The following is a 26082-nucleotide window of genomic DNA, read 5'->3' on the forward strand; positions in this document are numbered from 1 at the left end:
CATAGTCCCTAAAGGACATCGCTTGTGTAAATGCACGCCTAGGCAATTACCACCTTTCACCCTTAGAGGGTGTTTACCATAAGGAACATTCGCATTTGACACTTCTAAGCCACAGAAATTGCAGCCATAGTCTTCACGCCTTGAGGGTGTATGATCCTGATGTTGAAAAAGGAAAATTCCAGCATAAGAGATGCTTAAAACAAGGCAAAACACAACTCAGAACCATGTCCCATCCAATTCGAGTGGGGTCTTATCAACATCTTTTTGGGGGGAAACTGCGCTGCTCCTGCAACTCCCCCGCACATTAGCAACCATTTGGGGTGACCCTGTTTTCCTGGGGTAAGCCCTGCAGGGCATTATGGGGTACTCCTCAGTGCCTTTGCTGAATTTTAGAGCAGCAGCTCTCCCGCTGAGCTTGGGTGGTGGAAGGGGAGAGTGTCAACCTCCTTAGTTTTTGTTGGTGGCTTCACACCTCTTTTGGAGCATCTCTGTGCCCAGTTCTATTCGGGCACCCCGCATGAACAATCCTCAGTGTAGAGCTGCTGGGGGGCCCACACTGGCTGTTCTCGCTGTATCCCTGCACGGCCCAGCACCCTTGTGTGCTGCTGCGGGAGCCGGCTCTGCATTTCTGGTCTCCCGGCTCCTGTGGGCAGAGCGTGTGCTGCTGTGGTCCTCCTGGTTGCAGGAGGGGAGGACGATGGCACCTCTCCCACTCCTGGCTCCGGTTATCGGGGCCAGAATTGCGGTCCTGGGCCACCTATCAACTTTGTGGGAGCGCACCAGTGCTTCCTGCTTTCCATTTTTGTCACCGGGCCCAGGGTTGGGATTTTGGGCCCCTGAGCAGATTTGGGGGGGCGCAATGGTGCACTCCATGTTTTCCTCACAGGGGCACAGGGATGAGGTCCTGCTGCTTGTGTGGTGGCAAGCAACGGCGCCAATCTTCTCTTTGGGGACCCACGGATGGGGTCGTGGGCCCCTGGAAAGCTTCACTGTGAGCGCAACTGCGCTCACCGACTTCATCTTTTTCTGGGATTGGGCCCCGAGTACCTGCCTCAACCGGGAGACACATTGGAAACCGGTGGCAGAGGCCCACGCCCTTTGTCAATGCTCAAGTCAAAGGGCAACTACCTTCAAACAACCATAATTCGGACCCCCTTGGACTGATTCCACCTATTTTCATCTTGTTTTGCAATTGGTCGCGAGCCCTAGCCACCAGAAGTATTTCTTTCAGACCTCCTGGCCTCAAAGGTCACAAACTTTGCAGGGAACTGGTTTCATTGGCTCTATGTACCAGCCCTTCGTTGTATTCTTCCACTGGGCCTCTCTGCTCCATGTGTAGATCACAGCCTTTCACCCACTGGTTCTGGGGTCAATCAGAGTCCTTAGTCCTGCGGACAGTCAGGGGGCTCCTCCTTCCAATTGATCATGGCATCAGCCTCCAGTCCCAGTGTTCCTCAGAAAAAGCACATCCAAGAGGTAACTCTACCCCTGTGCAAGAGCCTTTAAAGGAGGGGGGTGCTAGCAGGAATGTGTTTCTGGCCTATCCTGAGGTGCCACATCACCTCCCAGCCTGCTTCTACCTTCCTGCACAGGCTTCTGGGATATCTCAAGATGGCATCACCCAGGAGTCACTTGCCACATGGGCTCTGAGAGTCTCAGATCCCCCCCTCTCTGATATCACAGCCAGGCCTCCTTCCCGCAAATCTTCAAAGGAGCCTCTGTCCTGGTGGAGGGGCCTGGGCCAGGCCTGGTGCCTGGCACTGGATGACAGCTTGCTCATTAATGCAGAGCAATTTCACCCAGTCTCTCCCTTCATGAGTGTTGACCTAAGTCCTGTTGAATGCTTGATTTAAAGGGTGAAGCCTCTAATCCTCGATTGATGGCCTTTTCAGGTCTGTGTCAGAGTGCCCCAGGTCGCACCGTGGGGTTAGGAGAGGAGACGCACACATGCAAGAAAGCAACGTGGGAGGGTAGAAGCACACGAGGGCGAACACATCAAGGAGGAGGTGGGAAAGAAGCACACCTATGACAATGAGCAACATGGAATACAGAGCTGGGAATAGAAGCACATTAGCGAGACAGCACTTGCTTTCGTGGACGTTCGGTGTCGGGCAGAGAAGGAAAAGGACTCTGTCTCTTCCTTACTTCCCAGAGAAGACACAGACAATGTCCTCTACTTTTCTGTGCTAGCAGTTGCCCCCTCCTCTTCCTATTATTCCCTCTCTTTCTGTCATGCTCCTCACTTACTGAAAACCATGACTTGAAGAAACGGTTCACAACCTCTCTTTCAGTCTTTAATTTATTTGCTTCCCTGTGAAATGGATCCAAAAGAGACAAGCACACGCACCTCACGCTGGCAGCAGGGGGATGAGAGAGAGGAGGGGGCTTGCGCCCGTTTCCGTTGCGGGAGCAAGCAGGAACCATATGGTTTCAAGGCTCGCTCCCGCAAGGGAATCGGCAGACGTGCACGCGTTGCCATTTGAAGCAATGCAACGCGTGCACCCATGGGTAAAGGTCTTTTTCCTATGCAGGATATGCGCGCTGCGTAGGCGAGACCTAACAAGAGAGGAAAAAGGGGAGGATAGGTCGTCCTTGTTGTGCTTTGTGGGTAATATTCGTCCTTTCTCTTGCAAATGTAACACATACAGACATACAGATGTGTTCGTTCAGCTAAGGTAGATCATAATAACAGGTTTGTTGCAGATGAACTCAAACTATTTCACATCTGCTGGCAGTCCAATGTTTTCAATCATCATTAGCAACAAATACACATATTGTTCACAAATATTCCAAGCAAACACAAAAATAAACACAGAACAGCTGCCATCAGCTCCAAACCACTGAATTTTAGTTTACCGTTTACAGGGGTGTGTAGTATTGCTTTTAGGTGTATATTCTGGAATGGTCCCAGACATTTTGATTGGGGTCCACAATTGACATGATTCCAGTGTAGCTGCCTTGAGGGGCTGTCACCAAATAAAGCTTACCCCTACCTTCTCTGTGAGCAGCGTTCTCTACGAATTAGCGACGAGCTGGCCCTACATCTACTTCGGACCTGTGCAGCATATGATACAGTTATCGGCTGAAGGAACTTCTTCTTGTCCGAACCTGCTTGCCCTGGATGGCTGTCCATAGAGTCAGCAAAGCTTAAGGCACTCCACTACTGTTTCTGATCCTACGAGTGAAGCATTTTCAATTCAAATTTCGGCACGTAGTTGTGCCGTTAAACACGTGCTCTCCTGATCACCGCCCGCTGCCTCTCCACCCAGTGCTTTAAATGGGGGGAAAATAGTGCAGGTACTCATTTAAATATGGTGAGTGGGCGGGGCCAGGGGCGGGGCTTAGGGCAAGACATGCCGCTACTTGCAGCACATACCAAAATACGAGGAATTTCTTTCATTAAACTACGTAGGTTTGTTTACTCATTACACACAATAAAAGCCAAACACAGCGATATTTTAAAGTTTCCTTGTTTTGTAATGTATGCAACATCAATACTGTTAATTGCTGTTGCTTGGCACAATTCTATATATTCTCGAGTGACACAAAGAAACAAGCAGACATGCACATACAAAGCATTCCACACATTTCATTTAATATAACTTCTAATATAGCGTCTCTTTTCTCCCCGCTCCCCCCTCCCCGCCCCTCCCTTTTCTCTCGTTTTTGCCGCACACAAAAACAATCATAGGCAAGCAGACAAACATAAACAGACAGTTAACAAAAGAATCAGGTGGGATTAGAGCCATTCGAGCCTGGTTACCTCCCACGGCTTTCTTAATTACGCTGTCACCACCGGGCTGTCTCGATGTCTGTGTTTGCAGCACAGCATGATGGTGAACACCTCGATGGTATGCAAATGAGCCCACGCTCAATTGTTCAGCTGGGCTCAGCTCAGGTCTACACAATGAAAGGCCGCCAGCACCAGCGTTTTATGAGTACCGGTACTCTGCTCTGCAATAGAGAAGTGCCGGTACTCAGAGGGATAAATGTAAGAAGTGCCGGTACTCAATACCGGTGAGTACCGGCCCATTTAAAGCACTGTCTCCACCATTGTTCTTACGCACCCACGCGCTATCTCTCCACTCTCTGAATACAGCGCAAGACCTGAGACGATTTACTGGCGTCAAAATTATCACGAGGGTGAGCAGCACCAACCAATTGACCTTCGGAGCATTGGAGCGCATCCCCGGCTTAACTGTACAGTACATTCACATCTACATACAAGTACTTTACCGAATCGCGAAAAATGACTTAGACAGAGCATATCATTCAAAAGGTCAGACTTTAATGGACAATTGTGTTTTTTGTTTATTTTGTCTAAGTAGCTCGCAATTATTTGTGCTTCACAAACATTTTCTTAACCCCACCATGCCTTCAAGGATGAAAAACATGAATATTTTTCTCTACTGAGGAAAAAAGTCCTTTACATACTTTAGGGTCAGATGGTTTACTTATATGCAACCAGGTCGAAAAAATTAGGTTTGAGAAAGAATATTATGTTCATAAAAATGAACTAAATGACTCGTTCGTTTGTTTAATCTTTATTTGTCTATCAAAATTACTACCTAACGGGGAAACCTTTGCCTAATTTTTTACTGAAAAAACTATGCACATCTCTAATGAGATCCAGATTGCTATTAAACTACTGCCACAGAAACCCACCCCATACCACTACCCACTAGTTCCTCCGTCTTGCCCATAACATCACCCCATTTCACCCAAAAATAAGGCCACCTGGTCTTGCATCAAAACCCTCAAGGGGAATGGCCTCCTAAATCTATTGTCCTCCTTGGAATTTTCAAACCCCTTCTGCGATCCCATCCCCTCCAAACTCCTGAAGGAGTCCATCCACCTTGTACTCCCACTATGGACTAGGGAAATCAATGCTTCACTCTCCCAAGGCTCCATACCCAACGGCCTAAAAAGTGGCTAGATCACCTCTATCCTAAACAAACAGACTCCGACCAATCCGACCTCAACAATTACCACCCCATCTCCAACATCGCTACTTTAGTTAAACTCTTGGGAAAAAAGTGTATACTCACAGCATCACAAACACAATGAGCAATTCCAACTTCTCAACCATTGTAAATCTGGCTTCTAATCAGGTCATAGCACTGAAATGGCCATGGTCCACATTGTCGTTGATGTCTTACGCTCACTCGGCCTGCCTCTTGATTATTTTGGACCTGTCAGGGGCCTTTGATACTATCAATCATGCTATGCTTATAAACCTTCTAGAACACATATGGGCCTCTCCAGCACCATGCCTGACTGGTTCTCCTCCTTTCTTCACACCAGATTCCAGCACCTTCTAATCAATCACACTCTTAACGATCCATCTCCATTGGCACTGGGCATACTCCAAGGATCTATTCTCTTCCCAATACTATTCAACCTATACATGGTGCCCCTAACTGAAATCCTCAAACTGTCCTTCATCTCCTACCACATGTATACCAACAACACTCAACGTTACATGAAAATCACCTCCCTTGATGACATCTATACCCTCAAAATCACCCTGACAAAGACTCAAGAATGGCTGACTCTTAACCACCTCAATCTCAATGCACTTAAGACTGAATTCTTTCTGATTGCCCCACCGACTTTCACTCCTAACCCCAAAGACTGTCTCCCTTTTCTTACTGCCTTAAACTGCAATGAACACATCATTGACTCCGCAAAATCCCTAGGTATAACCCTGGACAAAGACCATTCCATGCAAAAACACATCAGCACCATCACTAGAGGAGCTAAGCATCAGTTGCACATTCTTAGGAAACTAAAACCTTTCCTCCCTGCGGCAGACTTCACAGCTATGGTACATGCACTTGTGCTATCGAAATTGGATTCCGGTAGCACTACCCTGGTGGGCCTCCTAAAAACCTCACTTGCACCATTGAAGGCTACACTGAATGCTGCAGCTAGGCTCATCACGGCTTTAAAAAACATAATTATATCACCCCTGACATTCAATCACTGAAATGGCTACCCTTCGCAGCCAGGACACATCTCAAAATTGCCCGTATGACCCACAAAACAATACACCACACCTCCTCCTACCTAGAAACTGAGCCTATCTGGTGGGAACAGACCCTCCAAATGCACTAGCTCCTCACGTCTTAAGCTTTGAAAATTAGAAAAACAGAAAACCTATATCTGATCCTTCTCTGGATAGCCCCAAAAATGTTGAACTGTATCCCTACTGAAACCAGATGCAACCCATCCACATCCACCTTCAAGAAAAAAGTAAAACTCTTTCTAGCTATCAAACTCCTCTCATACTGAGGACTCACTACCACCTACCGTAGATCAATCTCTCCTTTCTATTTACCTGCTACCTCTTATATCGCCTTAATATGTTATAGCCCTGGACTTGTGCTACATTATGTGCTATTATACTGTATTTTTATTTCACCTTAATTTTTCCTTCTATCGTATCCCTTTTCTTTCTACATTATTTGTAAAGTGCTCTGTGACTCAAAGGGGTCTTGTTCAAACTATATAAAAATCCAAAATAAATAATACCCTAACCTAAGGAGAGGTGTGACTATTTTCAAAAGATTACAGCTATAACTGATGGGAAAGAAATTAGAAACAGGCTCTTGTTAGCTATTATTAGATATTCATTATTGTTTCACATTTTGAATATGCACTTCTGCCAAAGTGCGGCTTACTTTAATGTAATGGGCTTGCATCTTTTATGATCTGTTTTAGTATCAAAGAAAGCCTTACACATTATACATTCATGGCTGTGTCTTAACAAAGCAGAGCTCTCATATATCTAAATTTACTATGCATATATCCCGCCTTAAATGTAGAGGTAGTGAGTTCTTGTTCTACAGGAGGCTGTAATAAGATAGGATTCACCTAGCCCTTTACCAGTTAAGTATTATTTACCAGTCAAGTAAGCAAGTGCAAAACGGGGGCAAACAAAACAGATTCCGCAGCAGTTTTGGCAAATTCAATTCTTCCGTTCAATTTGTACTGCAGTGATAGGGAGCTTGGTGAGTTGAACTGGTTCACACCATCAAAAATGTTAGGCACGGTTATTTTAAATAAAAGTTGTCAGACATGAGTACAAGGAGAAGGTGATTTTATGGCACCACAGACATTTTTTGAATTTCATGATATTTCCTCTAGACTGAACACAACTCATATTCGGTCTAGAAGCTCGAGAATGAGCATCTTAAGAAAATGTATATATACTTTTTATCTTTCCATTTTCCAGATTATTTTGATTAAAAATGGCAAAGACATGCAGAATTATTTGTCTGCTGGTTGAATCTTAGACATGTAAACTTGTAAAAGTCTAGGGGGCAGATTTACAAGCCCCTTGCGCCTCTTTTACGCCGCCGTTGCATCCCTTTTATGACGCAGCGGCGGTGCAAAACCAGCGCCATGCTGCGTGGCATTTACAACGTGACGCATCTGGGAGATGCGTCACGTTGTAAAGCCCTGCGCCAGAAGGAGGCGTTCCTGTGCAGGGGGGGGGGGGGCGTTCCGGCGCAGGAACACCTCTAAACAGTGGCTGAGTGAAATCTACAAGATTTCACTCAGTCACTTTTGAGACCATGCTGCGTCAAAACCCTGGGCCTGCTTGAAGCAGGCGTAAGGATTGATGCAGAATTGTATAGATAGTGCCCCCCAGAGCATTGCTGGAGCTGTGTCGCGCTTGCGACGCAACTCCAGCAAAGCGCTGCCTTTACGGCACAGATGTGTCACGCATCTGTGCTGTTTTTGCCCCATGGTGCGCCGCATTGTAAAAGTGGCGCATCCATTGTTTCGGAGCCGTGGCGCATAATAACTGGCGCATCCCTGATGCGCCAGTTATTGTAAATCTGCCCCATAGTGTTCATGAAAACGTTGCCTATGAGCAATGGAAAATCTGTGCAGAATTGTTTTTGGTATGTCAGTAAGCATAAAACCTTGAAGAGAATTGAGTATACTCACTCTGTATATGAGTGTGCGGTGCATGGGCTGCACTCATGAGGATGAGACCTGTGGTCGGATGAGGAGCACTATTAGTGCCACATGTCCTCCTATTCTGAGCATATATTCTTTGACTGCTTCATCAATAGAAAATTCGGGAAACAATTTTCTAAACCTAAGTTCAGTTCAGTCCACTTTAGATTCCATTCAAAGTAACTTCAAGAGAATATAATGAAATGTAATGTTTTCAATAAATAAATAGCAAAGTTGGGTAAGTGTTTTCTACACCTTTAGTAACAGAAAATACACACTTTTATTTAGCATTCAAAAAGATAGTTTATTGAATAATAATAGAACAGAAACAGATTTGTATTTTCGGGCAAAAAGAAGTGAAAGGTTAGAGATGAAAACCCAAAGAAAGGGCATTGGCACTGTGAACAGCCCCACTTCCCAGCCGATGCACCTGCTGAGGTGGCAATTTGTGCTGTCGCCAAAGGTAAATTTACAAAGGATATGGCATATAAAATGCTGTCCATTGACCTAAGTTCTTGAACGTTAGTAACCAATGATTGACTATTTATTGTCAAAGTAAGAACGCTCGTCCTTGGACAATACAAAGCCACGTGTTGAACCTCTTGGGCGCCCTCTTGTTTTTTCTTAGTATCCTCTCATTCAATTTGGGTGTCTCCTCGTTTGCTCGGATAAGCGGGATGCTGGTGTTGGGTTGCTCAGTGTGTTGAATTGTCCAAAACATTCTATGGCTATGTTTGATGAAAACCCAATAGGATAAGCAGAAGAGCGGGAGGGGTAGGATTATGGAAGGTGTTCCTCCTCCCTAGTTGGGCACCTTGTTGTAGGTTTCCTGGTAGATCAGCGGTTCCATAAAGAGAGGCCCAGCTTCTGTCTACATTTTCTGTTCACTTTTTTTCTCCTCTTGTGAGACTACTCTGCCGTCAATCACATCCTGGATGATGGTCTTCACAACGCGGCTTCTAACTGGATCTGGGGTTGAAACAAGAAATGAAGAGGTGAACAATGGAATGCAGGTAGGATATCTTTAGAGAAAAAATTAACGGGCACATGCATCATTGTAGGATTTTGCACTCCCTAAATTGCGAAAAATAAGGAATCGCAATTTAGGAATCGCAAAATCCTATGCATCAAGAAATCCTAAATTTTTTAAAGATTTCTTAATTTTCGGAATTTGCGATTCCTTAATTGCGAATCGCAATTAAGGAATGGCATTACATTGATTCCTATGGGCCTCTGCCGTTTTGCATTTATTTTTTGGGGAATTCGCAATTTGTTGATGCATTGCAAGGGTGCAGAGGGGGGTCCAAAGGACCCCCCCTGCACCCCTGAAATGTATTTTAAAGTGCATGTTTCCCACACACATGTCCTAAGGACATGTGTGTGTGTAACATGGCACTTTCCAAAATGCATTTTTGTGCTTTTTTAAAGAATTTCGCAAATTAACACGAGGGTCAACCTCGTGTTAATTTGCACTTCCTATTTCAAAATTCGCATTTTTAAAAAAATTGATGCATTGCATTTAAGGAATCGCACAAATGCGATTCCTTAAATGCATTCGCATTTTTAGGAAATGCAAAAAAAAACAATTTTTGAAAAATTGTTTCATGCATCCCAAAAACGTATTTAGGAAGCGCAAACGGACGAATTTACCGATTCGCACCGTTTGCACTTCCTAAATAGGTTGATGCATGTGCCCCTAAGTGCATAAAGGTGTAGAGGGTGGTGGCCATGTTGGATAAAATATGGCGTTCTGCGCTCATTTGACAAGTCAGGAATTAGATTTTGTCATCTCCATTTCATCAATTTTTGTACCTAAATTAAATAGGTAAACGTAGCTTCCTAAATCGTACCCGAACGGTTTCATTAAAAAAAATGGGTCTTGGAATTCTGCTTCATTATGTGATCCTTGTGAATTGTTTAACATTGAAAAAGTGCCTCATGTACACATTCTAATAAGACTATACTCTCATTTTCACGTATCTTCGGCCTTGTGCATTATTTGAGGCATTTATTCTTGATGCACGCCCCTAATGTGAACATTCACACATGTCTCATTTGTGAGCACTTTTAGGCTGTTGAATGTCCCATATGTGATGATATAAATATTTATTGAAAATTGGGATATTTTGTTTGTCCACTATTGCTGTTCTTGTGGTGATGCATTTATCTTATACACAGTGACGTCAGTGCATATGCTTCATGTCATTGTTTTAATGTATGTTTTTTTCCTTTTTGTAAAATTCCTAATGTTATTGCCCTGCCTGAGGGGAACACTCTACTTAGTGAACATGCCCCTTGTCAAAATTAAAATGTGTATACATCTGCCTTGTGGGAGCAATCTAGTGGGTGCATATACCTTGCGTGCCACTAGTGCATGTGCCAGCCACACTGGATAGTTCGCTTTGCTGAGGTGGCGCCTCTTTTAAAGTTGGTAATAGGTGCCAGAAGTTACCTTACAAAACGTAAAACAACTAGATGATTGTAGCATTTTGTATTGTGGGAGGGTTAATACCACAAAATGTGATGGGTGGAGGACATTCACCCCTCATTTCCTTCCTGGATTAGGCCTGCTTGAGCAATGAGAAGTTGGGCAGTGCAGGACCAGTACTTGTTACCTGGTGGGATGGCAAGAACTACTGCTGCCACTCTAGAATTAAATGTCCCATACAACCCTTTGGTAGTGAGGCTTTATTATACCAGACAGAGCTGCACACAAGTGGGCGTATGGCAATTGAACCCACCACTGTCATATCTAGCCATTATCACAACGCAAAAAGAGAGGACACTTACCTTTCGATGAGTGAGAGCCATAGCTCGTGGGCTGTTGTTCGATATAGCCACTGAAATGAAACAACATACATACACATGACTGAGAACGCACTAGGTTTATAATCATTCTATAAGCAATGTTTGATGTCTAGTGACATTAGTGGTTTCAACTTAAGTAAGGTTTTTGCCAAGGGCTTTCCTATGTCACTTTTTTGGGCGTATTAGAGCTCCTCTCTTCTTTGCAATGATACCCCAGGTAAAGGAATTTGCTTGTAACCAAAATATTGGTAAACTGTAGGTGTTCAGGATTTGACATCTTCTTACCTGCCCTGACCATCCAGCAGGCGCCGGTAGGTCTCAATCTCCCTCTCCAGCCGGCTCTTGATGTCCAGGAGTTGCTCATACTCTTGCATAGTATTCTCCATCTCTCCCTTGATTTGCGCGAGCTCCTCCTCTAGTTGACTGATCTTTACTTGAAGATGTGAAAGCTGGACACAGTAGTTTCCTTCTGTTTCTGCCAAGCTGGCTTCAAGGGATTGTTTCTGCCGGTAAAAAAGACAAGAAGAACACCTGACACATCGTAATGGAGTGCGTTCTAGGTGGCACTGGGTTGTAGTGTCTGAGCATGATGAAGAATGGGTCTAGCCCATAACCCTGCCCCCAAGTCCAGAGTATTATACTGCAATCAAGTATGTTGAAGTGTGAAAACTTACCAAGCCTGCCTTGGATTTATTTTAATTGAAAATTAGGCATATGCCAATTAAACACATGCAGTAGACGGTTGCAATCTTAGAGATTACTGCCTACGCCCGAGAAGAGCCCAAGTTGCAATTAAGGGGGCATGGAAGCATTATTAGCAGACAGACCATGTGATGATGGCTAAATGCTTCATGTTTTCTTTTTAGTCACATGCTATTTCATGGTTTCTCCTCAGTACACGTATAACTACCTCTTCAAGCTGCTGATGCAGCTGTGTCTATGTTGAATCCATCCCACTGCCTCTGCAACCCTTCCCTGGCTTTCCAGTTTTCTCCGAGCCAGCTTCACAGTTTCTGCCTTAGCAAAGAGCTTCGTTACTCCCCATAACGCCTCCCCAACCTGACGGGTCCTGTATGTGCGGGAGATTTTGAAATGTTGAATAGTTTCTCAATCACCAACTCTCATTTCATGTAATTTAGAAAATTTAAGAATTGTTTGCTTACTCTCCAATTCTTCTTTACCCTCATGCTATTATTGAGAGAGTTGTGTCCCATAAATTAGGAAAGCTTTGTTTAAGCACTGGATCTATTTTTTGATTCCTTATAGTTTATGCATATGTATAGTTTTGTTTGTTCCTGGTAGTTAGGTTTAGTCCTGACATTTATATAACTTACAAACATTTATTAGATTTTCTTTTGGAGCTGTTAATGGCCCGTGACTCAGTTGCTTGGAATATCTTTTCAGACCTATGCTGATGACATGCAATTGATTGTCAGACTAGATAGTAAATAAGAGGAGCCAGCCCGCAACTTCAACATGTATCTAAGGAAGGTGGCACATTGGATGCACACTAATTCCTTCTCTCTTAATGAGGGTAAAACTGAGGTTGTAGTGTTCGGGCCTGATGCTAACTAGATCCCCAAATGGTGGCTAAAGGAGCTTGGAGATTTTCCTGTGCCAGTGCCTCAAGCGCACAGCTTGGGTTTGGGAATAGACAGACTTCAATTTTGAGGCCGGTGTGGAAAATGTATGTACCACCAGTTTCAGATTATTGTATGTTCTTAAGAAGTTCTTGCCTTACATACCTAAGTCGGCTAGAAGAGATATTAGAAGCCACTACTCATCTCTCGCACGTACTATTGAAATTCTCCTCTAGTGGATGTGCCTAAACATCTTATCCATTGCCTCCAACTCCTGCAGTACGTTGCTGTTAGGCTAGTTGTAGGCCTGAAAAGCAATGTGTCTATTACTGCACATTTAGACAAATGACATTGGCTGCCTGTTTACGAAAGAGGTTTGTTGAAAGCGCTTTCGCTCTTTCATAAAACCATACATCAGGTAAATCACAAGATATACGTGAATGCCATTTGTATATTCTTGGCAGAGCACTGAGATCTTCTAACTCAGGCAAGGGCAACGTAGTTGGTAGTTCTCACGGCTAGAATTTGGAATTCCCTCCCTCCAATCATTGGGCTACAATCGAAGCTGATGCAGTATAGGAAATTGGTCATGACCAATATGTTTGACCTTAGTTTAGGAAATGTGTTGGTAATGCTACACTATCCCGCTCCTGTTAAGATAGCTCATGCATCCTGCTTATTTAATCTACCTTACGTGCTAGTACACTTCTAAGGATGTAGCTGCTTGAGCTCTATAAATGTAATCAATCGATCAATTCATGGTAACACTCAGTAGTTGACTACTATATGTAACATCCAGCTTGGCAGAGCAACGCCTGATTCAAAAGACAAATTGGCTTCTTTTTGAGATTGCAAAAATGAGATTTGAAGCCAATTCAGTTATAGTGTTCTCACTAATACTGATAAGTGCAGCCCTGCCAAATATTACGTTTCCAAGCGTGATTAGCTGATCTAGTCCAGAATTTTTCTTTACATTCTATGACTTGTAGGCACATTTTATCCCATTATAAAACCAGAACTACAAGTTCCAGAATGCAAAGAAATACACTGAACTGGACTAGCTATCCCCTCAAGGACGTAGGAGACATGGAGAAGTGGAGAAGTGTGGCTCAATGGTTAGAAGAGGCAGACTATGAAGCAGAGGTCAGACCATGGACCAGGGTTCAATTCCCAACGCAGCAGGGTCTTGAGCCCAAAAATGTCCATGGACTCGATAATTCTCGCTTTGGTGCCTGCTCGAATCATGGGTTCACACTCTGCAACTCCGGGCAATAGCTTGCTTAATCTCCACTATGGCCCCCTGTAGCGGGATGCCTGGCTTTCACCTTGGGGGTGCCCAGTACGGGTTATCTCACAGGGAAAAAACCAGGACGGGTTCCCAAAGCAAGGGCTTAGAGACCGTTGGTGATAATGCGCTATATAAATATAAATTACAATTACAAACATGGCAGTTATGTATGCCCCGTCATTCTCTTGAGAGTGACCTATGTGCTATATACATGGTGCTTTCATAATTTTCATGTTCTTAAAGATCTTCCAGGAGAAATGAGGCACCAAATATGCTTGGAATTATCTTGCACCCTTGAAGTATATTTAGAAAGAACTGGAATAATTGACATTACTTACCGTTGCCAGCGCTGCCTGCAATTCAATTTCCAAGGCCTGGAGGGAGCGTTTCAAGTCGTAAATCTGAGTCTTGCTCGACTGTACCTGCTCAACCCCGGCAGAGATTTCTTGCTTGATGGCATTGCTCTAAGAGACAGCATGGGTGTGAGTGCAAGTCACATGTTTACACATCGCAAAAACTGATGAATGAACTGCTTGAATTACTCTTAGCCAGCGGTGGTAATCAGTGGTGCATTCCATACATCATCTTTCAATTCTCTCGGTCATTACGGACAGGGGTCAACCATTGGCTTAATGGTATTTAGAACACACATCCTCCCAAACTCAAGGCATCAGAATGGACCAGTCTGTGGGAGCTCAGAATGGCTGTAAGCCCTGAGTAGACTAGGCTAGGTGATAAATGTACATAGAGTCTGGGTTGGGACTTACTTGGCAACTTCATTTATGTGCATTTCAGGGGACATTAGTTGGTTAGGCAATATCCAAGATCAGTCCACCCTATCCCACACCCCGCAAGACGTGCACCACTCAGTGTACCCCCCTTCCTCACCGCTTCCAGGAACTTTGCTTCAGCATCCCGGCGATTCTTTTCTGCCATCGCCTCGTATTGGCTTCGCATGTCGTTGAGGAGCTTCAACAGGTTGATACCTGGGGCTGCATTCATCTCTACGCTAAGTTGCCCTTGGGTTCCCATGAGTGCCTTCATTTCCTGCAGGAGGAGAAGCAACATATCAAGGTCATAAATCACAGGCAGGAATACATGAGTTTGAAAGACTAGAGGGAACATCACCCTTTGTGCTCTTTATATAGTTGCTTTCATAGAAGTCAAATCACCAAAATGCCAACAGTAACAGAAGTGACATCATGCACAATTTGATCCCCATCAGCAGTTCAAGTTTTGCCAGTTTCGCACAGTGGGCCCCTCAAGAGCCTCGTTTTAGCCTGTGAGTTGAGATGAAAGGGGCAATGATTGTGCACTTCAAACACAAACATGCTTCTTTGTTCTATATTCACTTTCTTTCTCCAAATGTTTCTGATCCCTGAGACCAGTCATTCCAAGATTAGTGCCAGCGGTACCAAGGAGTTATTCTGTAGTTACAGCTGCTATCCCTAGTCTCCAATAATTCGCATCCATGTTTGCTTTCAATAAAAAAATAAATCATAACCATAACCCCATCATTGGTTGCTGTGGATTCCCACACATCAAATACTCCCATAGAGCACAATGTCGTTACTGGTTTGTAGCAGCATCTCCTTTTCCAAAGGGGATATGAGTATATATTGTTTTACATTATAGCATGAGTATATATTGTTTTAAATTATAGCATTCTTTTTTACCTTTTTAAGTGACATACTAGGCATTACCCTAAGTACATGTTTTTGGCATTTTGAGAGGGGAGCCTAGGAATTATTTTTTCTGACTTAATGATTATAATGCTAGAATAAAAAGAACAGGAATGGTAGGGGAGAGAGGCTTGACATTAGGACAATGGTTTGAATTCATCTAAGGGTTAAAAATGTTCTTCGCAAAGAAGGCTATTGACTACAAAAAGGAAGTGCAATTGTTTAGTGAGAAGGTTGTGAGGTGTGCTGGTAAGGAGACAGTCTAGTTGTGGGAAACGGCTAAGATGAATTGCCTGCTGCTGACATCTGGTGTAACTTGCAAATCAGAGGATCAAAATCCTTTACAGCACCTGCTCTGCCTTGCACTCTTTTGAGGTTAGTAAATTAAGTACCATTAAACGTGGAAATTGTATCTATTGGAGCATATGGAGGTGTGATGTGAGAGAAGATTATGTAGAGCAGTGGATGGACAGATACTTTATTAGAAATGGGTATGTTCGTGAAGGAAAATATCTGACTCCGGTGAGATAAGATGTGGGCACTAGTAAGCAGAAGATGTGGCTAGGGGTTGACTATGGTCTAGCAAGTTGGTGTATTTGTCAAACAAAGATTTCATCAGTAGGACCATGGTTTCTGAAACTTTCTGAATTATTCAAGTGAATGATAGTCCTCCCTTTCATGATATCCCCTCTACCCAATCATAACATTTACAAATGCCTGTAACTTGGCCAAGGACACCACAGCCTAAGAAACATCAGTGCCACCAACCCTAAATTTCTTGAAAGTATAACAATATATGTTCTTCTCATAACAAGTAATGTAATGCTGTTCACTTCTCAGGTGTCTCAGGTTTGCAATGCAAACCTGATATGATAAACTGTGTGCCAGTGCATTGGCGTTAGGTGAATAGTTGCTTAAGAAATTGCTTTCTGCCACACCTTTCCCTTGTATCTGTTGACTCTGCCTTGAGAAATGGTAATAATTCATACTGTTTAAGGCAACATGTAAAAAATTGTTGAAATGTGTCAAATAATCTCCATTGCATCTTACCTTGTGATAACGAACAAGAACTCCCTGAATTACTTAGTAAACTACTAGATCTGGAATGAAAGATTTGTTCAGAAGCACCAATTTCAGCAGGGGAATGTAACTAACATACCTTCACACAGTTGCCGCATAGCTCCGATTTTTGTCTAAATTGCAATCTCCCACTCTCCTGCATGTCCCCATCTAAGACACTTAAAAGATCCCTTGACCTCAGTTCTTGTCAGGAGTTAGCAACATTAAGTTTCCCATATGATATTGTGTGCCATGCATTTGAAAAAAGCTCCTAACCAAATCACAAAGATTTTTTGTCAAAACTTTTTCCAATAGAGACATCCACAATTAAGGAAAAACTCTGATGAATCAGAAAATAAATTTCAAGGGCATGTAAAAAAAGTTTTTAGACTCACTTCTCCTATGTCAATACCAGCACGTTCATGTCTCTTTAGAAGTACAACAACTGCTTTTACCTCTTCATGGTTCTTCTTGAGGGCAGCCAGCTCCTCTGTTAAACTCTCAACTTCTCCCTCAAGGTCAGATTTGGATAAGGTCAACTCATCCAGCACCCTACGAAGCCCGTTGATGTCGGCCTCCACACTCTGGCGCATGACCAGCTCATTCTCGAACCTGGAGAAAAAATATAAGTAGGCATGTGAATAACGGGCAAGAAAAAACACACCTGAAAGAGCTAGTTCTTACAACTGAGGCTTCAAGCAGGTAAATTAAAGATTGCAACAGCACATTGCTAGAACCCCTGTGGCATTTCAAATTTACAACTAAATCCATATGCTTTTTTCTTTTGTTCACATAAAAGATGTAAATAAAATGCCTCTATTGAAGAGTTATAAAATTTCTCTTTCAATACCCTTCTGGTGGTTTTGGTCTTTGAATGCTAGATTAGTTTCATACAAATTCCCAACATGCAGGTCAGACATGACTGTTGAAAATTCAAGTTTACCAAAACCTTCAGGATAAATAATTGTTTCATTATTTTTACAGTAAGGTAAAGAAACACAGTTTAGATTGATATTATTTTTAATGTGCCTGCTGCTAACAACTCTGTGTAATCTGAAAGAGGAACCCATATGACTTGCATCATTCTAAACCAGTACCACTGAATTGCTGATTTGGTAAAACCAGGTGATTTCCCCCAGATAGAATGTGTAGTAGACACTATGTAAACTCTTAATATTTTTTTCTTAAGGTTGAGCCATGTGACAATATGTTGCTTGAAATCCAAATATGCAAGGACACGTGCATGTTTAGGAATGTTCTGTAATTTGCCAAATTTGTTCAAAATGGTTTAAGTGTCTAAATCCTAGTCTTCTGGTATTTGAACAAATCTCCTTAATGTAGCAGAATCAAGTTAATTGTGTAATGAGATTGTGTTAAATCCCAAACACAAGGGAAGCTGTTCTACATTCAGAAGACCTTTCTAGAGCATATAATATACAGCATAGCTATCCAGAGAAGTCAGTGCAAAGCATGCAATCCCGTCTACCCTCATCTACGTCCTCAGTATACATTACCAATAGATCTCAGTTGCTGAGATTAATTCAAGAAAGTCACCCATCTCTGTGCTTTTGTCAGTGAGCTATCCCTAAACATGTGCTTGTCTGTTGAATAAGGTTTATTTCACAAGTGGAATGACTGGACAATGTAGTTTATAGATAATGCCTAGCAAAATAAATACAGATATTCAAAGTAGACATCATTGCCTTATTTGTGCTTTTGAAATTGATTTGAATTGGTCATATTTCTTTCATGCATGCGTTACAAGTCATGGTACAAAATGGGTGGTGATATAGTGAGGAAGGTGAGTGAGGTGATCAGTGGTGATTGCGATAAAAAAGCATGCACAGAGCAAATGACCCTTGTGTGGCAAAAGGGTGAGATAAAAGAGTGGATGGAGTGAGGTAATCAGTCATTTGGATGTTTGAGAGTTTCCAAGTCCAGTGATCGGGCTCTCATCTGAAGAGCAAATATCTCTGTGACTCACAAGGTACATTAAGGATAGAAAAAAATGTTTTCATTTTGCCAATAGCAGATTTCATCAGTAAGCACATCTAGTGATTGTGTGTAAGATGTTGTAAGTGGGAGCATAGCCATGGATTATTTGAAACACTAATGGCCTAATTTAGAGCATGTCAGACCTGGTATTCCATCACAACCATGACAGAGTGCCTTGTCCTCACAGTTCTGCATGCTCTACTGTAAGTCAGTCTGCCTATCAGGTTTCCGACACCAGTGCCTCTGCTGGTTCCACTTTCGGAACACTTACTGCAACTGCCAGACGGAGTAGTGGTTGTCAGGGTAAGGGCATGGTACCTCACTTCTTATTTAGTGTGGACAGTCTAATATCCTTTTTTGGTTTCACCTGCACAGCGCTTGTGCTGTGCTTGAGAAATCTATTGTTTTTAAAGGGACTTACATCCCGCCTCCTCTCTTTCCTGTCTTCTCATTGGTTCCTGTGAGTGCCACTTACCTTTCCTCAATTTCTATTGGTTGTTACATATTTTCCAGGCATTTACCAATGCTTGTTCCTCCTATGCTTCTCGTATCACTTTTCTGCAGCCAAAATACTGTTAACATCCACTTTGGTGGAACTATATTTCGATTTAGATTTGCCTTTTACTCTTCCAGCATATTTATATAACAATCTATCACCCAGAGAAATCAAGTGATTAGCATAGACCCACAGGATGATGAGTGGCCCCCTCGAGACTCGAACCGGGATCCCCAGCTTTCGAGTCAGTAGCTCTGCTCAGTACACCACACTCTCCACTCCCATGTTATCTGTCAGGATGCTCTTTCCTTCTCCCAGACGATAATTGACGAAAACAGCACTTTATTAATTACATAGGCGAAACCGATACACTGCCAATGCTTATTTCTATCTGTCATGAACAAGGAAAAAGATTTGACCCCTGGGGCTTCTTCTCCCAGGATATTTGGCCTATTAGCATTTTTTTTTTAGAATCAAAATCCTGCTTCTTTGGGAGTATTTCTGAATAACAAAAGTTTTCTGCATGGCTGCCTAAAAGATGTGGTGGCAGTGGCTCCTCTGGAGGCACAGAGATCACTGCTGGGCCGACTGTGATCTTGTCATATGGTTGTGGTAGTCCGGTCAGGGCAGTGGGGGAGATATCCTCTGACACCCTGATGGATGTAGGGCCATCTATGAAGGTCTAATTCAAGGCCTCAGGTTTCAAGGGATCGGTTCTTCATGGTTCCCAGGGAGGTCTGGATGCGTCTGGCAAGGTTAGAAAGCGCCCATGTGGCAACGGTAATATCCTTATCAAGGGGTAAAACACATATTGTGACACAACAATCGAAAGGCTGTTACAGTAAACACATCTACTGTAGATAAGGCTATGATAATGGATTGGCGTTGGGGAAAGGGAGGTGCGGACAGGCAAGAATACGTTGGAATTTGGATAGCTATGTCTGTGGAAGTCCCACATATGGAGGAATTGATAGACTTACTTTAGTTTGAAGTCTTCAGCAGCCAGTCTGGCATTGTCGATTTGCAGGACGGCCCTGGCATTATCGGTAGATGCAGCAATGATCTGGAAGACAATAGATGGTCACACTGGAAGGTCATGGTGCATCAGGTGAAAGGTAATTTCAAAAAGGACAATGAACTTGACTTTCAGAAAAAAAATATGCAATAATCTTTCTGAAAAATAATGAAAGCGGAAATACATTTTTTGATTAAGCGCTTATGACCAGTAGTATCTCTGCAGTTATTTGGAGCATGCACATAGTACACAGATCCCTCACTCTCTTTTTTGTTTAATAATATAAGCACCACCATGCAGTATCAGTAGAAAGAATGCGGATTCGTAAACCTAGGAATCCGTGTTTCGTCTTCCCTAGTCGCACAGATTTGCTTGCCATTTATCTCAGATAATCATGCAACGAACTACACAGCACTGCCCACTACCCTACATCCAATGGAACTGTAGCTGCATTTTTTTTTAACTTACAATAACTGTAAAGGTACAAATCAATATGAGAAAACGTTAGCCTTTTGACTCAGTCTGAAACAAACAGCAGGGAAGATCTTAATAATCTGGTGTTCACAAGCGTTTAGTTGCAGTTTAATTCAACGAATGTGTGGATCCATAAATATGGTGTGTTTGAAATTGATTGCAGTGACGAAATAAAGAGTGAGAGTGACATTGTATACACATCTGGAGAAGAACGTGTGTGTACTCTATGTAAAGCCCTATCTGGAAACTATGAGAGACGACCCCCCCACATTAAAAAAGTAAATAACCTAAAAAGTAAATATTAATTTCTGCATTAACCACTGCATTACAAGAATAACAATCAATGATTTAATCAGGTATATTCCTATTCCATGTTTTTATTGGTTTGGGGAACTGCATTGGTGGAAAGAAGGTGTGCAAAATGACTGGTAAAGCATCATTTTCCTACCTTTTTTTGAAGCTCTGCAATTATTGGATAATATTTGCTGTAGTCTTGAGGTACTAATCCTGCACGGTGCTTTTCATACCATTCCTTGATTTTGTTCTCAAGCTCCACGTTGGCACTTTCCAATTGTCTGACTTTGTCCAGATAGGACGCAAGACGGTCGTTGAGGTTTTGCATGGTTTGCTTTTCCCCAGCAGAGAGGAGGCCCTCATGGCTGAGATAGCCCCCACCAGGTCCAACACCAAAGCTACCACCATAGCCCTCTTGGAAACCCCCGCCTGCTCCAACACTGCCTTGGAAGCCACCAAAGCTGCCCCCACCACCACCACCTGTTGAAACCCGACTAGAACTAGCACTCTGATGGTAGTAAGACATGATGCTCCCGAAGAGCTGCTACCCTGTAAAGTGGCACTGAGTGGGAGAGAGTGGAGGGTGCTGGTGCAATGGCTGGATTTTTGAGCCTTTATATACAAACCTTAGTGGGTGTTTCATTTCTATGAGTAAACTGCTAAATCAACACTTTTGTTTCCAGATCAGACTCTCCCTCTCATTACTAAGGGTGCAATTAATTAATATTCAAGTCTTGTTTGGCTTATCCATTTCTCATCAAATTGCGAAAAGCCTCAGGGTACATGCTATCATCCTCTATGAGGCAAAGCGGGTGGGGCAACGGTAAGCATTTACTTTAATTATGCAATCTTATAAACATTTTTTTAATGATTGCGCAGCCCCCATTTCTTATGGCTTCACTTGTGCGCCTGGAGCAATAACGTAAACTTGGCTACAGCCACTTTCAAGTGTACACAGTGTGACAATTTAATGCTTTAAAAAAGATGAACACAGAGTATTTACCTAGAACACGTGCCCTGAATTGAGGCTTCCCGGGGTACTGAAAGATTCTTGCAGTTTTTGTGCAGTAGTTGATGACAAGTTGGTGATCTGAAGTAACAGAAAGCAGGCGTGTGGCACTACGTGAGATCAAATAATGAGATAATAAATAAACGTATATTTAACTCGTTTGTAACACTCGGAGGTATAGGCTCTTTTGCATTTAAGAACTAGCTCTCAATGGCCTCTCAACAATCACAGTTAATAAAGGACACGAGGTTTAATATCAAGGCTACAGATATCTAGTGCTACCAGCCAATTTCCTGATCAATTTTGTGAAAAATCACTTGAGTCTTAGGCAATCACTTTATTTCCAAGCTTGACAAGTTGCAAAAAAGTGTAATGTAAAACTGGCACAGGCCGCCCCTAAAAGGCGCCACGTGATAACATCTGCCGGGGATCTGAAAAGAACAGTTTTGGTCACTGTAGAGCGCCTGTTGGAACTGGCCCTTCCTGCAGGGTCATCCTCAAACTTTTTGCTTCTTCCTCCCTTATTTTTCCTGACCCGTAGTTGTTGGCAATAGGACTCTGCGCACTTTACCACTGCTGATCAGTGCTAAAGTGCATATGCTCTCTGTGTAAATTGTATTGTAATTGGTTATCCATGATTGGCATATTTGTATCACCATGAAGTCCCAAGTAAAGTGCACTGGGTGTGCCAGGGCTGGTGATGACAAATGCTACTAGTGGGCTTGCAGCACTGATTGTGCCACCCACATGAGTAGCCCTGAAATGGTGTCTCAGGCCTTCCACCGCAGTGCCTGTGTGCAGTCTGTGAACTGCCATGTCCTCCTGGTCCGTGTCCCCACTGACCAGGCCTAACCCTTCCCTTTTTGTGCACATTGGTCACCCCTATGGAAGGCCCAAGGTACACCCCCGGGCAGGGTGCAGTGTATGTGAAAGGTAGAGCATGTACTGGTGCAAGTGTCATGCTCTGGTAGTGAATTACAGCCATTTTTGTTGTTCACTATTGTAAGGCCATCTTGCTCCATAGATTAACATGGGGGATGCTGGCTACAGTGGCTACCAGCATTTCTTGGCGATACAAAAGGGGATGATGGACAGAGCGCTTGAGCAAATTAAACACTCACCCCCAGTCAACTGATCTGGGTTTAATCCATCACCATTCTTTAGCTCACTCAGCCACCCCAGTTCAGACATGGCCATATGCAAATCAGTCTGACCCTGTGCCTCTTGGGAACAGTCCAGCCCGAACTGCCAAGCCATGTCTTCCCTGGACCGGAAACAAGCATCCTGGGACCGGTTTCGGATTCATAATCCTCATCAGCCAGGCTATCTCGAATCCAGTGGCCAAGTGAGCAAGGGACTCACGTCTGAGCATACCCTGCCAACTTAGAGCAAACAAAGCGATACAAAAGGGGATGATGGACAGAGCGCTTGAGCAAATCAAACACTCACCCCCAGTCAACTGATCTGGGTTTAATCCATCACCATTCTTTAGCTCACTCAGCCACCCCAGTTCAGACATGGCCATATGCAAATCAGTCTGACCCTGTGCCTCATGGGAACAGTCCATAAGCGATAAGGGCTTTTTCTGACAATATGTACCCAGGAATAAGATATGGTGAAGGCGAAGGAGATTGAAAGCTTCCCCTTTTGTATCGCTACCAGCATTTCTTCTCATAGGAACAAGATAGGACATAAGAGTCTAGTATCCCTGAACTCAGAATTTAATAACACATCTTTTAGGAAAGGTTGTTTTTAAATCCTGTGGTTGAGAACATCACTTTTAGAAAGTTGCTGTTCTCTTGCCTTGGCCTGTTTGTGTATTGACTGTCTGGTTTGAGAGTGACAGGGGCTGGGGATCCCCCAGGAGGCTGGCTGAGTCAGCCCTAGGCTAAATGACTGCATTTGCAACTTGAGTGGTGGGAGGAGATAGCACCTGGGCCGGAATAGGGCTGTGCCTGCCTTCCACAATGCTGGCTCCACCCCCTGCTGGGCGGCTGACGACCCTGCCCCTCACTCTGTAAGGAAAGGAGAAGCCAGAAAAACAAAGTGCTCAAGCAACACCCAGAACTGCTTCAGACCGGGCTCAGGGCCCACTTGCACAAAGAGAACAAAGACTTTTAGGGGTATGAGTACAGGACCCCTGACAACAGAAATTTAGATCATCCTGGAATCAAGAAGGAACCTCTGCCAAGGAGAAAGCTGAAACTGAAGAGGGAAGATTGTCCAGCTGTTGCCCTGCTGGATTGCCCTGCTATTGCTCTGCTGCCAAGGAGAGGGGAAGGACTTTGCTTGGTGCTGTGTCCCCTTGCTTGAAGGAATCTCCAAGGGCCTGAGAAGAGCTGGCTCCCTGTTCTGAAGTCCCAGGAACAAAACGACTTCACCCCGAGCTTCCCCAAAGCTCTACTGAGAGAGTTCTGTCCTTCCTGGAGTGCTTAGCCCATGTGTGGTGCCTCTGGAAGTTGTACCTGTGTTAGGAAGCTGGAAACTAAGCTTGAGCGACTGCTACAGAAAAGTTATCGCATCGCTCGCTGCGGAGCCCATCCCCGACAGTGCGAGGAAATTCCCGCCGCTACGAAGGTCGAGATCGTCGCAGCGCCTGTTGCCGCTGTCAGAGCCGTCGCAACCTTCGTTTGCGGGACGCACCCGATCAGTGCGGGAAGTCTAACATCGCTGTGAGAGTCGTCGCAGAGCCTGACGTCGCTGGGTGAGAGCGCCGCACCGCCTGCTTGCAGATCGCATCACGTCGCTGTGAGAGTCATCGCCGAAGCCAACGCATCGAGGAGCTGCGAGAGAGAAGATCACCGCTGGTCCGCGCATCGTCGCCCCGGAGATCATCGCACCTCCAAAGATCGTCGCATCGTGCCTTTGCGAGAACAAACTTCCTACGGAACCTACGCACCCGAATCCATACAAGTGGCCTTCCTCCCCATACATACCGGATTCATCGCAACATGCCCGCTGCTGCAGCGGGCCTGTTGCAAACACCTCCCCAGGGTCTCAGGAGCAACGCATCGCTTGTTTTCCACTGCACCAGCTTCTGCTTTTGGAACTTTGTCGCAACAAAAGGTACTGTGAGCTAAACGTGATGCAACTGTGAACTTTACACGTAACTGTGGATTATTTTATCGCAACCTACAGAACTTTGTCGCAACCTGAAGAATTTTTATCGCAACCTTAATAACTCTTTTGAAACCATATTCTTGAACTGTGTATGTTGGATTTTTGTCATTTTGGTCATGTGTAGTTTAGATTAAACACCTTTATTTTTCTAAACTGTTGTGGAGTCAGTTTGTGGTGTTTTCACTGTGTTACTGTGAGTGTTGGTACAAATACTTTACACATTGCCTCTGGTTAGCCTAGACTGCTCGTGTCAAGCTACCTAGATGGTGAGCAGGGGTTATCTCAGTGGGTTTCCTCCTTACCATGACTAGAAGCAAGGGTCCCTATTTGGACAGTGGTACCTACCCCTGCCAACTAGAGACCCCCATGTCTAACAGCGCCAAACAAAACAAACACTGGAAATGCAATAGGTCTCGCATTTGTTTTAGTGAGAGCTTTTGGCGCTGCAATGGCGAAGTGTTTTACCTATATGGTATAGAGGGTATGTATGTGGTGTGTAAAGGAATTAAGTGGGTTGTATTGGAATTATAAGTTGTGGAGCAGCATGAAGCATAAGGTAGAAAAGTGAGGAGTGGGTGGAGGCAAGATGGCGACCGTGGCGTGGGCTGTGTGAGCAGCTCTCTCCTCCTTCTCTGTGGAAATCCGGAAAGCCGTCCGCGATAAGGGCTTTTTCTGAAATTATGTACCCAGGAATAAGATATGGTGAAGGCGAAGGAGATTGAAAGCTTCCCTTTTCAAGACTGATGGAAAAACGTACCTTGTGGAGCGGTGCGAGCAGGGCAGCTACGAGGCAGCTACGGAGGAAAAGTAGATGCAGGACGACGAACTACTCTGCATTTGAAACACCTGGGCAGCAATGCTCGGGGTCAGCGCCGCTCACTGCTGAAAGTGGCCATCGGAGAAACTACAGCTCTGCAGCAACGGTGGCCCGTATTGAATATCGTATCTGACTGTTAGCATTGAAAACGCTGGACTAAACTGAGGTACGAGACTGTATGTTAAGCGTTTTGCCCCTCTTACGGGAGCGGTCTCAGCGCGGCAGAGGGACAGCGCAGCGCGATAACGGTATTGCAATATTTGAGTAACATTTGAGCACCGGAGCACGAGCGCAGAGCACGGAATACAAGGCATACAAGGCATATAAGGCATACAAGGCACATCTCGACGAGAGTACCTGGGTTGGAATTTGTAATTAGTAAGCTGCAAGTCTGTAAATTTGAAAGTCGTTGTTAAGTGGTTGTAAAGTGGTTATCGGCAGTTATTGGTGGAAATCCCAAGGTTTACTGCAACG

At 44.0% G+C, this 26082-nt stretch overlaps 1 protein-coding gene across 1 annotated transcript; it reads right to left on the reverse strand.

Moving 5' to 3' along the window:
* Nucleotides 1-8249: 8249 nt before the first annotated feature.
* LOC144756020 (keratin, type I cytoskeletal 12-like) lies at nucleotides 8250-21241 on the reverse strand. Its single transcript, XM_078645493.1, has 8 exons — nucleotides 20817-21241; nucleotides 19860-19942; nucleotides 16844-17000; nucleotides 14536-14694; nucleotides 13986-14111; nucleotides 11065-11282; nucleotides 10762-10811; nucleotides 8250-8940 (listed from the first exon to the last, which is right to left on the reverse strand). The coding sequence occupies exons 1-8, from the start codon at nucleotides 21186-21188 to the stop codon at nucleotides 8843-8845; spliced, it is 1263 nt and encodes a 420-aa protein (XP_078501619.1). The 5' UTR covers nucleotides 21189-21241; the 3' UTR covers nucleotides 8250-8842.
* Between the last annotated feature and the right edge of the window lie 4841 nt (nucleotides 21242-26082).

The sequence above is a fragment of the Lissotriton helveticus genome, chromosome 5_1 (assembly GCF_964261635.1).
Source record: "Lissotriton helveticus chromosome 5_1, aLisHel1.1, whole genome shotgun sequence".
Classification (NCBI taxonomy): domain Eukaryota; kingdom Metazoa; phylum Chordata; class Amphibia; order Caudata; family Salamandridae; genus Lissotriton; species Lissotriton helveticus.